Genomic DNA, 13583 nt, shown 5'->3' with positions numbered 1-13583 from the left:
GCCCTGTGAATACGGCACTCACCTCGCTTCCCATCCTAAAGGTGCTGGTTCATGTCCAGGGCACCCCCAATTCACGCAGCTGTAAGTGAGTACCTAACCTTACAGATGGGTAGTGAAGGTGATCAAGTACAGTGCTGGCCATGCTGCCTCTCAGTGTGTACGGTACTGTACTGTACTTTATCTGCACTGTTCTAACAAGCCATCAGGAGTGTGGACCTACACTCACTGGCAGCTGTTTTATCACTATAATAAAAATCTACACAGTGTAGTGGATACTCTCCCCTACAACTGTCACTGCCGTTAGTCGCTGATCAGCCTATCCCGCGGCGAGTTCCTCTGCCAAGCCTCGCTGTCTGGCCTGGCGGGGGTCGGCTAGCAGCGACATTCACTTCCGACGGACGTGTATATAAGCCCACAGCCTTGCCGTGAAGGGGATTCTACTCAGAGCTTTCAAACAGACAAGACCTCCGCATAACAAGCTCCTCACCACATAGCAACTCCCTAGCACTGCATTGTATATATTATATATATATATATATATATAGGAAATGCCATAGCCGAGTTTCCCTTCTCACGTTAACCCCACAACAGTCTCACACTCCACGCATGCATTACATAACTGTTTTAATGTACCCTGTTCTGTTGTTTGTTTCACGTCATCACCAAGTTCTTAAGATATTTATCTGGTGTATTCCTGTTTCTTCTCAAGTCAAGCCTCAACATCACGTTTATTAGTATTCATAGATCATAGCGTTAGATTATTACAGCGGATACAGTAGTTTAGGAAGGGCAAAGTAATGTTTATGTTCATCATTTTTTTTATATTTGATATTAATAATTAATATTTAATCCGAAGCAATTTTTTTTTACTGGAAGTCAGATCTAATGGCCTAATTGGGTGACCTTAGTCGGATTGCCAAGTTACTGGAGTTAGGCCTTGGTACTGGTCATACCTCTTTAGAAAACTAATTATACCAAGTAAAGAGTGTACAGTATATCAGTTTATATGAATGTGTATATCACTTACATCTTACATAAATTGCTTAAATATGATAAAACTATTTGGAGAGGATAGGGGTGGTTTGTGTTAATTAAAGAACTAAATGACACCAATGTACAGTAAATATTGTACTGTATGTATTTATAATGTATTTACAGAAGTGTGTAAATCACAAACTATGAATTATATATAATTACATGAAAATTATCTAATGGGTCAGCATTCCATCAAAATGGATGGTGAATAAAGTAAACAACATTAAATTTTGCCAAGTGTTACACCCGCGAGTTTGTTTATAGTAGACAACTGCAAGCTGACTTATGTTATAAAAGTACCACAAATGCCTTCAAAATTATATATAATATACTGTACCTTTATTTAACATAAAATAACAATAACTCATCTAATAAACGAGATTAAATAATTTTTTGAGGGTGATATATATTAAGCTTGGTTAATATTCTTAAGAAAATATAGAATAAAATTTAAATTTATTGGGATGCGTTCGTGGACTATCTACCAACATTAATAGTAACACTAGACTCCTACTCGTGGAGGTCCATTGTGTGCCAAGGACTTTATTATCGGGCTAAACCTCCAATATGTCGGGTTGTGAGTATTTTAATGTGTTTATTTCCATCTTGAGCGGATTATAAAACTGGTTCCATTAATAGGAGCGACGAAGCAACGGTGTGATAACGTATAAACGAGATAATTGTTATATGTTGGGTCATGGCGTCTCTCAACGTCTGTTTATATGATCACAAAATATATTTACTGTACTTAACTTTATCTTCTTGGTTAACTGCACTCACTGATCACCATCTGTAATACTTTAGACGTCACGGCTCCTGGAATGGATCTACTCAACGAAAAATCTGAAGAAGAAATTTGGGCATTATCGTTTTGGTCGTCCAGCGAGTTGTGGGTTAGGTTAGGTTAGGTTGAGTTGAGTTGAGTTGAGTTAAGTTAAGTTAAGTTACATTTGAGAAGCAGTGCTGTGACTGAGTTTGGTAAATTTGCATTGTCACACCGTTCACTTTTAGCAAGTAAAAAATATATTTTTCTAGTGTATTTGTGTGTGTTGAGACCGAGTATGACCTTCATTTTTGGCGGAAATTAGCCGTTTTGTTTTTTTAGCGATTTTTTTTTTCGTTTGACGTTTTCCGAGAAAAAAGAAGTAGCTAAGTGACTAAAAAAAAACAAAAAACAGAAAAACCTAACCTAACCTAACTTTGACTCTCACCATATGATGGAATCACCTATTTCTTACCTTATTGGCCTGGTTCTTGTTCGTCGTTGCATTCTGGGATTCTTACACAACGCCACATATGTTGGTCTTTGCGATATTTACATTCCGTCTTGCTCTTATTACACTTTACTGAGGTTGGAAGAACACCATGCGATTGAAAAATGCTATAGTTTCTACGTTATTTTTCTCCAAAAACTTGCATTCGGCTCCATATACTTTAACTGACATCCAACGCAGACCTCCATGGTCGGAACTGAACTTGAATTTCAAAATATGAGACCCAAAATATAACTCGATTTTGATTGGGCCAAATATACTCTGAATTAAACCCAAAATCATTTTAATTGGTTCCAAAAGCAAAAACGTTTTTGATTGGTTGCGTGATGTGTACGGGTACGCATGCACGTAATGGTTTATGAAGGAGACGCGAGAGACACGCAGTGTTGGGAGAGAGGCAGACGATAATGGCGGGAGGTTAATGGAAGAAAATAGAATTTTTTTTGGGAAAGCTATCTCCGTTATTATACATTTCCGCCGGTAATGTAATAGATGAAAATTATCTTATAATTAGATGTCTTATTCGAATATGATTATAGATTAGTGGTAGGAATGAACTGTGTGTAAACGCAATAATACCCTGAGTTTTACCGATTATGTTAGGTTAGGTTCCAAATACTGTAGTTGGATGACTGAAACGATAATTTTACCCAAACTTGTTTTTTTGCTTCATGTAGAGTGTACAGTGTAAAGAAAATGTTTATATTCCTACTATATTATTATCAGCGAGTTCTAATATAACAATTATTTTTATGGAAATTGGTTTGTTTGGTAAATGTTTAGACGAATAGGCTCTCACTAGTTGGGTGGGCTTACTGTGTATGCCATGTTGCCCCACCACAACCTCTTGTACCCGCAGCCCTCCTTCCTTTCGATATTCCTGGATCCGCCACCTGCATTATAGTAAGTATTTTAATAGAGGCGGCAATTTTTTATTTTAATTACAATTATTAATTTTTTTACTTTTTCTCTACGATCATAAATCGCCTGTAGTGGGCACTAGGCAGGGCACGGAGGATGAGGGAAATTGTAGGATAAAACACGGTGGAAAAACTGATCATAAGTATGTGAAGAAATGAATTATTTGCCATAAATATTCCTCCGACAAATCTGCCTAGTCATTGCGTGTCGTCTGTTTATTTACAACTGACCCTCCGAGTGTACTGTCACATCCAGAAAAACCGTAAAGTTGCACCATGATACTTCAACAAAGTTGCTTTCATTGGTGCCAGTTATCAAAGTACTTTCTCTTTAATATGGCAGGTGGCCTGGGTGGGGGGGGGGAATCCCCGGCTAGGAAGTTAGGTAAGGTTAGGTCGGTTTCTTTGGTTGGTTAGGTCAGGTTCTAGTAAATGTCACCGTTTTTTTGTTTTAGTATTTTACCCCAAAAGGATACATGTGCAGTGGGGTGTGGGGGGGGCTGATCCCCCACCTTCATAAGGGGTCGAGGTGGGCAGAGCCCCTCAATGCTCCTTTCATATATTGTAGGTTAGGTTAGTTTGTTTTGGTTGTGGACAGTGTTGAAAATATTTAATGCATTGAGAAGTATTTGAAAAACCTGTGGCCTTAAAGTGAAGTATATATTGCCATTGTATTAACTATACTGTATACAGTGTACTCTAGTATAAAACAAATGATAACAATAAATAACAAACATTTTGTAAGTTAACTACAGTAATAACAAAAGATAACATTTGATAAAAAATCTTTCCGTTGACTACAACAATGTACTACTGTACTGTTATATGATACAGTACTAAGCTGGTAATAAGCATTAAAAGAACACATTATAATGTTCTTCTTACAATGTTGGAACACAACACAGGTGACACTCAACTCAACTTAATACAGTACAGGCATTCCCCAGGTTACACAAGGGTTCCGTTCCTGGAAATCATTCCGTAATGCTAAACCATTTTCCCATCGACTCCCATTGTACGAGTATAAGTTGGGATGGATTCCCAGGTGAAATTTTTTCAGCCAAAAAAATAATACAAGCACATACATGAGTGAAAATAAACAGTTTTAAGCAGATACAATGATTCATTCATGATGTAACATGACAGTAAATGAACAACACTTCAATTTAACTCACCAGAAACGATGTTGGAGTGCTGCCTGAGGTGGTGCAAATTTTTTTGGACATATCCCGAATATTTCGGTAATAATTTCAAAATTCCGTTAGGGCGAATTTCCGTAACCCTGGGGTTGCCTGTATTAAAATCATCATCCAGTAATATAGACTACAGTACAGATCAGTATTTTATTTTCCAATATTTGATGTCAGATTACCATAATTAAGAGATAATAAAAAATTTACAAATAACATTTTAAAAAGCTTTACAGTATAGTAGATATAACACTACAAACACAGTCAATGCAAAATCACAAGTATAGTTTATACAGTGTTAAAGAAAAGTAAACTGCAGTACTGTACTGTACAGTGTTAGTGAGATAAGTCAGTTGGTGGGCTGATCCATTGTTCTTGTGACAGATCCTCAAGGCACGGGCTCCATGGGCTACTGGAGATCTCCAGCTTATGTTGAGAAAGCTGCAGCTAACATAGGACAAGGTAACGTGTCTACCTTCTCTTGTGTGTTTCTCCGTGTCTGTTTTGTGAGATAATATTGAGCATACTACTGTACTGTACTGTGTTTTCAAACTTCTGGAATGTAAATATATTTTATATTCATGAGGTTCCCATAACTTCTCTATCACTGTATTTATCATAGTGTACAATATTGTGCCTTTAGAAAGGAAAACGTTGAAATATAAGTTATGTTTTATTTTTATTTTATACACATGATATAAGTTGGGAAAAGGTCTCATTTGTGCCACATAATCACCCAGTTTTTAACACACTTGGTCCAGCTGTACAGTACACAAGATTTTTGTAGTGCATCAGAATTTTTTTTTTTGGGCTACACATAAAGCCACAAATGCACTGCCTCCTTCACCTTATCATCAGGGCCGGCTCCAGCTATGTGCGGTCTGTGCGGCAGCACAGGTCCCCTCAGATGCTAGAACCGTCTCTACTTATCATTATTGGCATATTCATAACTTCTCTAAGCTTCTTTCAGAAGTTCAAACAGATGATCGAGTGTGCCAAGGTCAGGGCTGTATGGTGGCTTATTGAGAAGGAGAACCTCAACTTCATGGTTTCTGAGCAGCATTCCTGGTTTCTTCTCAGCCAGATTTTACATGTTAAATCTGTACTTGCACATACAGTACTGTACAGATTTTCTGCAACTCTAAATTGTTAATGTAAATTTTATTAGAATATCTTTATCCTTTTTCCAAGATACCCAAAAATACCAGAGTGTGCCTTCATACTCTTACACAGTTAAGTCCATTCAAAAAGTTCCTGGTTTTTGGGGTATTTTCGGTTTCAGAATTTCAGATTAGAGAATTCTCAACCTGTATAAAAGTTAGTGAGATAAGTCAGTTGGTGGGCTGATCCATTGTTCTTGTGACAGATCCTCAAGGCACGGGCTCCATGGGCTACTGGAGATCTCCAGCTTATGTTGAGAAAGCTGCAGCTAACATAGGACAAGGTAACGTGTCTACCTTCTCTTGTGTGTTTCTCCGTGTCTGTTTACATATTTATACTGTACGTCTACCATACCGTACCTCCACTCTACTCACAATAAACGTACATAGTCATTTTGGTTTCAGATTTAATATTTTAAACGAGATGATCTTGAGCATATTCCAAATTTTGGAATTTAGATATTTTCATATTTTTGAGGTTTCTTGATTTGTTGTCTCATTATATAGCACAGAGTATCGTACTCATACATATTACACATCCAAGTTTTAAAATCGGGTGTACCATGCCAGCTGGATGATACAGTGTTAAATCTTTTGTCCAGTGATGTGTCTGGGACTTGTCATGACCATACTGCCCCTCATGACAGGTGATGAAAATATGCTCAGTACAAGAGGTAAATCATCCTTAGAGGCAGGAAGGTGGTTGGAGAGGAAATTATTACCAGTACTGTACTTGTATGAGCACAGCTTTAGGAAGGAGTAGTTTAACTTCACGTTATAGCCTTAATGTTATTAATGATATCTGAACTGGTTTCAACATTTGCATTGTAGAGTTTAGTAAAGAACAACCTTGTCTCATTCATAAATACTGTATGGTGTATAGTGTTCATACTAATATATCTGTATTAATGGTTTGTTTTATGAAAATCCTAACCATCGGTGATTAATTATAAAACAACAAGGAGACCTTTGCAGCACAACACTGATTACATGTTCAAAAGGTGGGAAGGCACTTTGTGATATATTTTATTTATGTGTTGCTCCAAGTATTTAAAGAAACAAGCATTGGGTCTTATTTCTTGAATTCTCTTCTCCACTTTGGTGTAGGGTGGCAGAGACCTAAATCAGCACTCACCCTCTTCTTCACCATCATTCATTCTTTGTAACTGTGTCCTGTTATGTCATTCACCTCACACAGTAAGTCCTCAAGTTTTTTTATATGGCTTACCACCCACCCATTCACTTCACCCAACCCAGCATCACCAGTCAAGAGCTCATCCTTCCCCATAATATGTGATAGTTCAGGAAAATGTAAATGTTGTCCTATACACCAAGTCTGGCATTTACGGTACAGATATACAGTATTGTATGTCTTGGTGCTAATGGTCGCTGTCTGGGCTGTCAGTTCATAGCAGTTGTTGTAAGTTGGTGAAGACTGGAGTCATATTAACAAAATGGCCTTGATCATGCTTATTATTGGAGACTGATGGGCTTAAAAGTTGTTTGGTAAAAATCACAGTTTGTTACGTTCTTTTAAGAAGTAGAGATTCACACCCTAAGAGTTGATAATTGAGAGAGTTCTTACCTTATCTCTGTGTGATGTAGTGCAGTATAAGTAAGTTCTTATTTCTTTAGTTGACTGTGAAGATTGTGACCAGAAGAAAAAATCATCTTTGCATTCATTCATTTGTCTAATGCCTTACAGTAGTATATCTAACGTGTGTACACAAAGCTCTCTCCATACCCTATTACATTTTGGTTTTTATATTGTTGGGATAAATTATCAATGAGCTGATTGGAGAATAAGTTGACTATTTTATCTTCATGCTTACAGATATTATGAAGTGTTTAGACATTTCAGTGCTGGTGCTTAGAAGTTCTTTCCTGACAAGTGAAGCAGTAAGGGTTGTATGCCTTCACAAAAGCTAAATTCCAAATAATAGACTTTTGAAGGACTGACTGGATACTGTAATGAATTGTTGCATTCTTTACCAAGTATCTACTATTAGACTGTACTGTATTTATTTGCAGTCTTGGTAAAACAGTCCCTGTCTAGACTTCTCAGCTAAATGACAATTTCAGGAACTCCACTGGTGCCATCTCTCACTTCTTGAGCAGCTCTCTGATAGAATCCAAAAAGGAAAAAGAGTTTTTCATTTTATTATTCATCCAGCAATATTTTATTCATAAAGTTAATTTTTCCATTCTTTGTAGTACTGTACTATACTTGTGAGAGTTGTTTGTCTTGACCTTGACTGATAAGTTCATCTGCTGACCCAGCAACTAGCGTCAATCCAGGCAAGGAATCAATCAAGTTTACTCACGCTGCCTGAAGATACAGCCCCAAGCCTCATTGACGGCAGCAATGTTCCCGGTGTTGACTCGACAGAGATGGACCTCCAACCAACTGCTGCTTCAACTGGCATGAGAGTGTGATTTACTTCTGCAGATTTTAATTCCAGTTCGAAGAGATGTTTCAAGAAGACTGACCTTAAGAAGACAAGATCAAGAAGACTCCATACTGTAAAGTTCTCCTTGGTAAAACTTAATCGTTCTGATGCACAGTTAATGAGAATGGGAAGAAGGTGCAGATGATGGTGATCGAGAAGAACGTGTGAACTGTGCGCTAAACTGTTTAAACTTCATATGTTTAATACAACTGTTTTGTATTAAACATATCAAGTCATATTACGTCTTGGGTTTGGACGCTTCTCTCACATGTACGGAACATTCCTCTTTTCAGCATTGGAGTTTTCAACCATTTTCTGATTGTGTTATGTACAGGAAAACCTGCAACATACTGTAATGGGTACTGTAGTTGTTATATGAAAAAATAAGAAGGCTAAAGCTTTTACAGTCTTTGGTGAGTTGCGTGCATACATTCCATGACCATAATGTTGGTTTAATCTTATGTGTGTTAATACAGATGTTTGTTTCAAATATTGATGTGTAATGAGGGATCACTAGAATATATTACTGTATCAATATTTGACCTGGTGGATATTAAATTTTGACTGACGTCCTTCAACCATGCAATTCTCGTAATACACTGTAGGATGACTCACTGGGGGGGTCCGTGAGTCCTAAGATAAGGCTTCCTTATGTCAACCAGAATCAAAGTGTAAATACATTGTAATATATCAATCACTCTTCACTGACAGCCTCTAAAGAGAAGGATGGGTGCAGTTGCCATAATCCCTCTCTGAGAGGGGGAAACTGAAGGTGTTATTTTGTCTGACTACCCAACCACCACTTGTATTACCAAAGCTACAGCTCTGCTACATTTTCCTGAGAGGATAGTTACTACTGATCAGCTTTTCTGTGTTACATTTTCTTCCAAAGCTCAGTACTGTACTGGGCACCCTGTACAGTACAGTAAGTATAGTACAGTATAGTACAGTACTCTACTGCATGATACTGTGGGACTTGTTAAGTTAATACAGTAGCTGGGAGCCATCCACACTGGATTACCATGCATACTACATTCCCGTTGTATCCTAGAGGATAAAATGTGCTTAAATTTATCATTCATAACCAATCAAGTGATTTGTAAGAGAGTGCAGGTCGGTTGGGGTAGTACAGTGTGTGCATTTTGAAATTCCCATTTCTTCTAAATTAGAGGTACTGTACTCCACCAAGGAATCATATTATAGTATAGTATTATATGAAAAAGGTTGGGAGGCAGGAGTACCTGTTCACCATCTGGAGAAAATGGTGTTCAGTTGGTCCTGGTTCATAGATAAGGTACAGTAATTCCATTTTTTTTTTATTGCCAAGGTTCTCTGGCAGATTTGAAGGTACAGTTATCTGAAGTTTGTTGATGCTTGCATCTGGTGAACTATTTGGCTTTTGGCTTTTATTAAGTACACCCAAACATTTTATCATCTTGGCTCTTATAATGGTCTTGATTATTTTTAAACTTTGCATATACAGTACAGTATCCACATTTTGGTTGAGAAGTTTTGACTGGTTACTGTTATGTAAGAATGTTAGTCCTCTGAGTGGGAATGTGAGTCTACACACTGAAGAGCAGTGGGTAACAGGTTCTTGTTGTGTTCACCAGAGTAAAGAATATTTTTATTGTCAAGGTAATTAATTTTGTATAAAGAAGAGCTCCAAGATCATTTCAAACTAACTTAATTTATTATGATTTTGTTTAGTAGTGAGCTTTCTAACCTTCCTTTAGGAAATTTGATCTTTCTAAATATAGTTTAGTGTCCAAAATTCTTATGAGGAAGATGGTGTACATGTTATTTTGTCTGTTTTAATGACTCAAATGTAGTAGTTAATGGAATGGTTGGTAAACATTCCCAGTTAGCTCTTATGCAGTACTGTTAGTATGACTTGTCAAGAACTTGTGTGTGCATGTTACTAATATTGCATATGCTTCTTCATGTGGAGCTTCACTTGTATTTAAAATATTGGCAACAGCATCTTTGTGAAAGTTTACCTAGTTTTGCTTTCAATTGGCTTAACCCTTAAACCACAGGACCGTCAGTAGATGATGTACTTCATTCCTTCCCAAATATGGAGACTGTCTATATAATCAGGATTTTTCTGTGTCATAATTTTTAGGATTGGCGTCTCATTTGTGTTCGGGCGAATTATTGTAACTCGTGGCAAATTTTCCTTTCTCATATTATTCCCCCTCCCTCCCCCCCCCTATCACATCCCTCCCTTCACCAGTTGTATTTGTCATTGTCGTGGAGGAAGTATCTGGCAATTCCAATGACATGTCTGGCAAAAAAACCCTCGCTGTAGTAGTAATAGCTTGAAAAATTGGGAATCAGAGAGTGTGGGTGAGATCAAAGAACTGGTAGATTTGCTGAATAAATTCTAGACTGATGGCTCTTGTTTGAGCTTCATCAATAGTGACACTGACAAACTAGTTAGCAGTGTATGTGATGTGCTCAGTGACCAGAAGAAGAGTGCTTCTCCATGTACCAGGAAGGTGTGCATCACCAACACATGCATGACGAGTTCGTGGTGCAGGAGACTGAAGTAGTGGTGATGATTTGAACCATAAAACCATCGTGGACAAACAATGGTACCGTACCACCGTGAATGAACCTCTTGTTTGATTTTGCCTTTGCCATAAACCTGTTCTTTATGTTTGGGAAGTGTATGGTCAGGTACTGACTATGTTGTCATCAAATCCACATTCCTCTAAAGCCCAGCCCAGCCCAGCCTCAGTCTCCCATTATTATAACATGAAAATAATAGAAAAAATATACCCGGATAAAGGGGGTGCCACCTTCCATTTCAGGTCAAATTACAAGATTTACAGCAGTATATAGTATTGTATTTTTTCTATTATTGAAAATGTTATATTACTTATGAAGAAATTTAAACCATTAGAGTCTGATTATTGATGTGAGAATTTAATAAGTCAATAATAAAAACAGATCCAAAGCTGGCCCACGCAGCAGTGTCTTGATCCCTCACCTCACACCTGGTCACAAGGGCATTATCTTCCCTCCCATTATTTGTGGCTGTTGTTAGACATCTGGGAAAATTTATTACACCAATGTGTTAAGTGAACCAAACTTGTCGTTTACATATGAAAATTTTGTAATTTTATGCATTTTACAAAATTCACACATCTCCCTGTTGGAGCAGATAATTTATGTAAAGAGCCACAGGGCTGTCATTTGAGGGTTAAGAATGGCAGAGCAAGAAGCTGGAGTGAATTTCTGCTCCACCAATGTGTTGATCTCATCTGTTGTACAGTAAACTCTTACTTGGTTTGGCTATTTTCTTCCACTAAAGTAATTGTGATGGAAGGGGATGCCCTCCTGGATTTTAATAACCTCCTTTGGCTGATTTTGGGAGGGGGCTATCTCAGGACTCAAGGACCTCATAAGAATTTGCCCTGTATTAAAAGAGCTGCTTAGCTTCAGGCTCTGTCATAAAAAGGAATTTGAGGGCCGGTCCTCCATTTTCTTTCATGGAAATCAAGAGTGATTATGAACACAAAGTGTTTCCAGAGTGTCTGAAAACACTTTGTCTTCATACATTAAAGCTGGAAAGTATGGATTGATAAGTTGAACAATGTTGTGGTCTTTCCACCAGAACATTACCGTACAGCACCACCGAGTTACAAGTCAATGTGTTGCCAGGCTTAGAGAAAAACCTCAAAAGGAAAATTTCGCCACCTTCTGAGGGTTTTCTTTGATTATCGATGGGATGTTTTGATAAATAACATTCATGCGCCACAATGTTAAGTTTACGTTATGCTGTAGAGTATTAGGGAATAAAGGAAAAAGACCCTCAGCAGGAATGAAGCGTGATGCACCCAGAGGGGAAGCAGAGAGAAACAGCCAGGACGAGGACACGAGTGCCAACGACAACAGCGTCAGATACGAGCAAGTCCAAGATGAAGGAGTTTATGATATGGGGAAATATGCAGATGCTGATAATTCTTGGGTTAAGGAACTTTGCAAGAAACTGGGTGAGTACTGTAGTGTTTCTGTTTTTAATATACTGTACTGTAATTAGATGTTAAGTAGTGATTTGTTTGTACTGTACTGTATAGTACATGTACATGGGTTTCTCTCACTGAATGCAGTCTTGTGAAATACTTTTGGTGTTCATTGAGGTAATACTATATGTATTACTGTGCCATACTTTATTGGAATATGTCTTTATCAGAACTGTAGTTTACTCGTGATACTGGATAGTTTTGTTAATAACAGTCAAATTTACAGATCACAATTATTGAGAAGCCCATTCACATGATTACAGTACAGTGTAGGTAAAAAGCTGGGTATTGACATTTTGTACAGTACCCAAAGAAAGTTAGGGGCACAGTGTTTTTAGTAGTGTGGGTACAAAATAACCAAATTATCCTTATATGGTTGTTTACACTGTAGGAGTATACAGTCTGCGCGGAATGTTAGTTCGTGTGCTGAAAAAATATTGATATTTACGATTATGTTATATAAATAAAGTCAAGTAACACTTACCACTTCAATTAATACTTTGTAGTGTTTCCTCTGCACTTCAGACAGTCTTTCAGCCTTCGAGGAACACTGTCAGCAAGGTTTTGCAAGAGGTCAGGTGGCAAGTTAGCCCAGGTATCCTTGATGGCTGCCTCTAGCTTCGGGATTGATGATGTGTGAGCGTCGCGCAGATGACGCTTAAAAAATTTTCTATTGGGTTAAGATCTGGGCTACTGCCAGGCCAGTCATTAAAGAAAGGTACCTCACAGTCTTTGAGCCACTGTATGACACTTTTAGCAGTGTGGCATGGGGCACCGTCCTGCATGAAAAGGCTTGCCTTAGCTTTATCAGGTGATTCAGGTAAGAAATCACTGAGCAGTTCAAGATAGTTGTACTGATTCATCATCTGGTTCTTAGGGAGGATCACTAGTTCACCAACACCATAATACGTAAAGGAAGCCCAAACCATAAGCGAGGCAGGGTGCTGAACAGTCTTCACTGTGTACTGTGGGAGGTGCGCGTATGAGTGGGGGGGGGGGGCGGTACACCCTCCCTCCATTACTCCCAGTCACAGAAAACGTAGCCTCATCCGACCATAATACACTCTTCCATGTCTCTAAATCCCACGCTTCATATTTCTTGCAAAATTTCACTCTATTTTCCTTCTGTCTCTTTGTCAACAGAGGTTTACGGCGGGCACGAAAGCTCTTAAATCCCAGGTCATCGTGCAGGGCTTGTTGAACACAAATTAACGAGACGTGACACAAAAGTCGGGGGTTTCTCTCTTTCACTTCACGTGCTGTGAGTGAGGGATTGGACCGAACTTGTCGAGAAATAACCTTAAGTGTCCTTGGAGACAATAATTTAGGCCTACCAGACTTAGGTAATGGAGCTGGTAACTCGTCCTCTCCAAGGTCACGGAAACGTTTGACAAGATTTTGAACAACTTGTAATGCCACACCAGTCTGAGCCGATATTTCTCTCAGTACATGGTTCGCTTTGTACAATGCAATCACTGCTGCAATATCGTCTCTTGTAATAACCCTCCTGGACATCTCTGATG

General features: G+C 38.3%; 1 protein-coding gene across 6 annotated transcripts in view; it reads left to right on the top strand.

Moving 5' to 3' along the window:
• Positions 1 to 1509: 1509 nt before the first annotated feature.
• LOC121855584 overlaps positions 1510 to 13583 on the top strand; it is a 50938-nt gene continuing 38864 nt past the window's right edge. For 3 of the 6 annotated variants that reach the window (XM_042350619.1, XM_042350620.1, XM_042350614.1), the window contains exons 1-4: positions 1510 to 1612; positions 4804 to 4881; positions 5786 to 5863; positions 11854 to 12030. In XM_042350619.1, coding sequence (XP_042206553.1) covers positions 1603 to 1612; positions 4804 to 4881; positions 5786 to 5863; positions 11854 to 12030 — 343 coding nt within the window. In that variant the 5' untranslated portion in view covers positions 1510 to 1602. The remainder of the gene's footprint in view (positions 1613 to 4803; positions 4882 to 5785; positions 5864 to 11853; positions 12031 to 13583) is intronic. The other 3 variants (XM_042350616.1, XM_042350618.1, XM_042350617.1) reach the window with 3 other exon arrangements.

The sequence above is a fragment of the Homarus americanus genome, unplaced genomic scaffold (assembly GCF_018991925.1).
Source record: "Homarus americanus isolate GMGI-L3 unplaced genomic scaffold, GMGI_Hamer_2.0 scaffold48406, whole genome shotgun sequence".
Classification (NCBI taxonomy): domain Eukaryota; kingdom Metazoa; phylum Arthropoda; class Malacostraca; order Decapoda; family Nephropidae; genus Homarus; species Homarus americanus.
The sequence above is the reverse complement of the archived record's forward strand: the minus strand, read 5'-3'. Positions and strand labels throughout refer to the sequence as shown.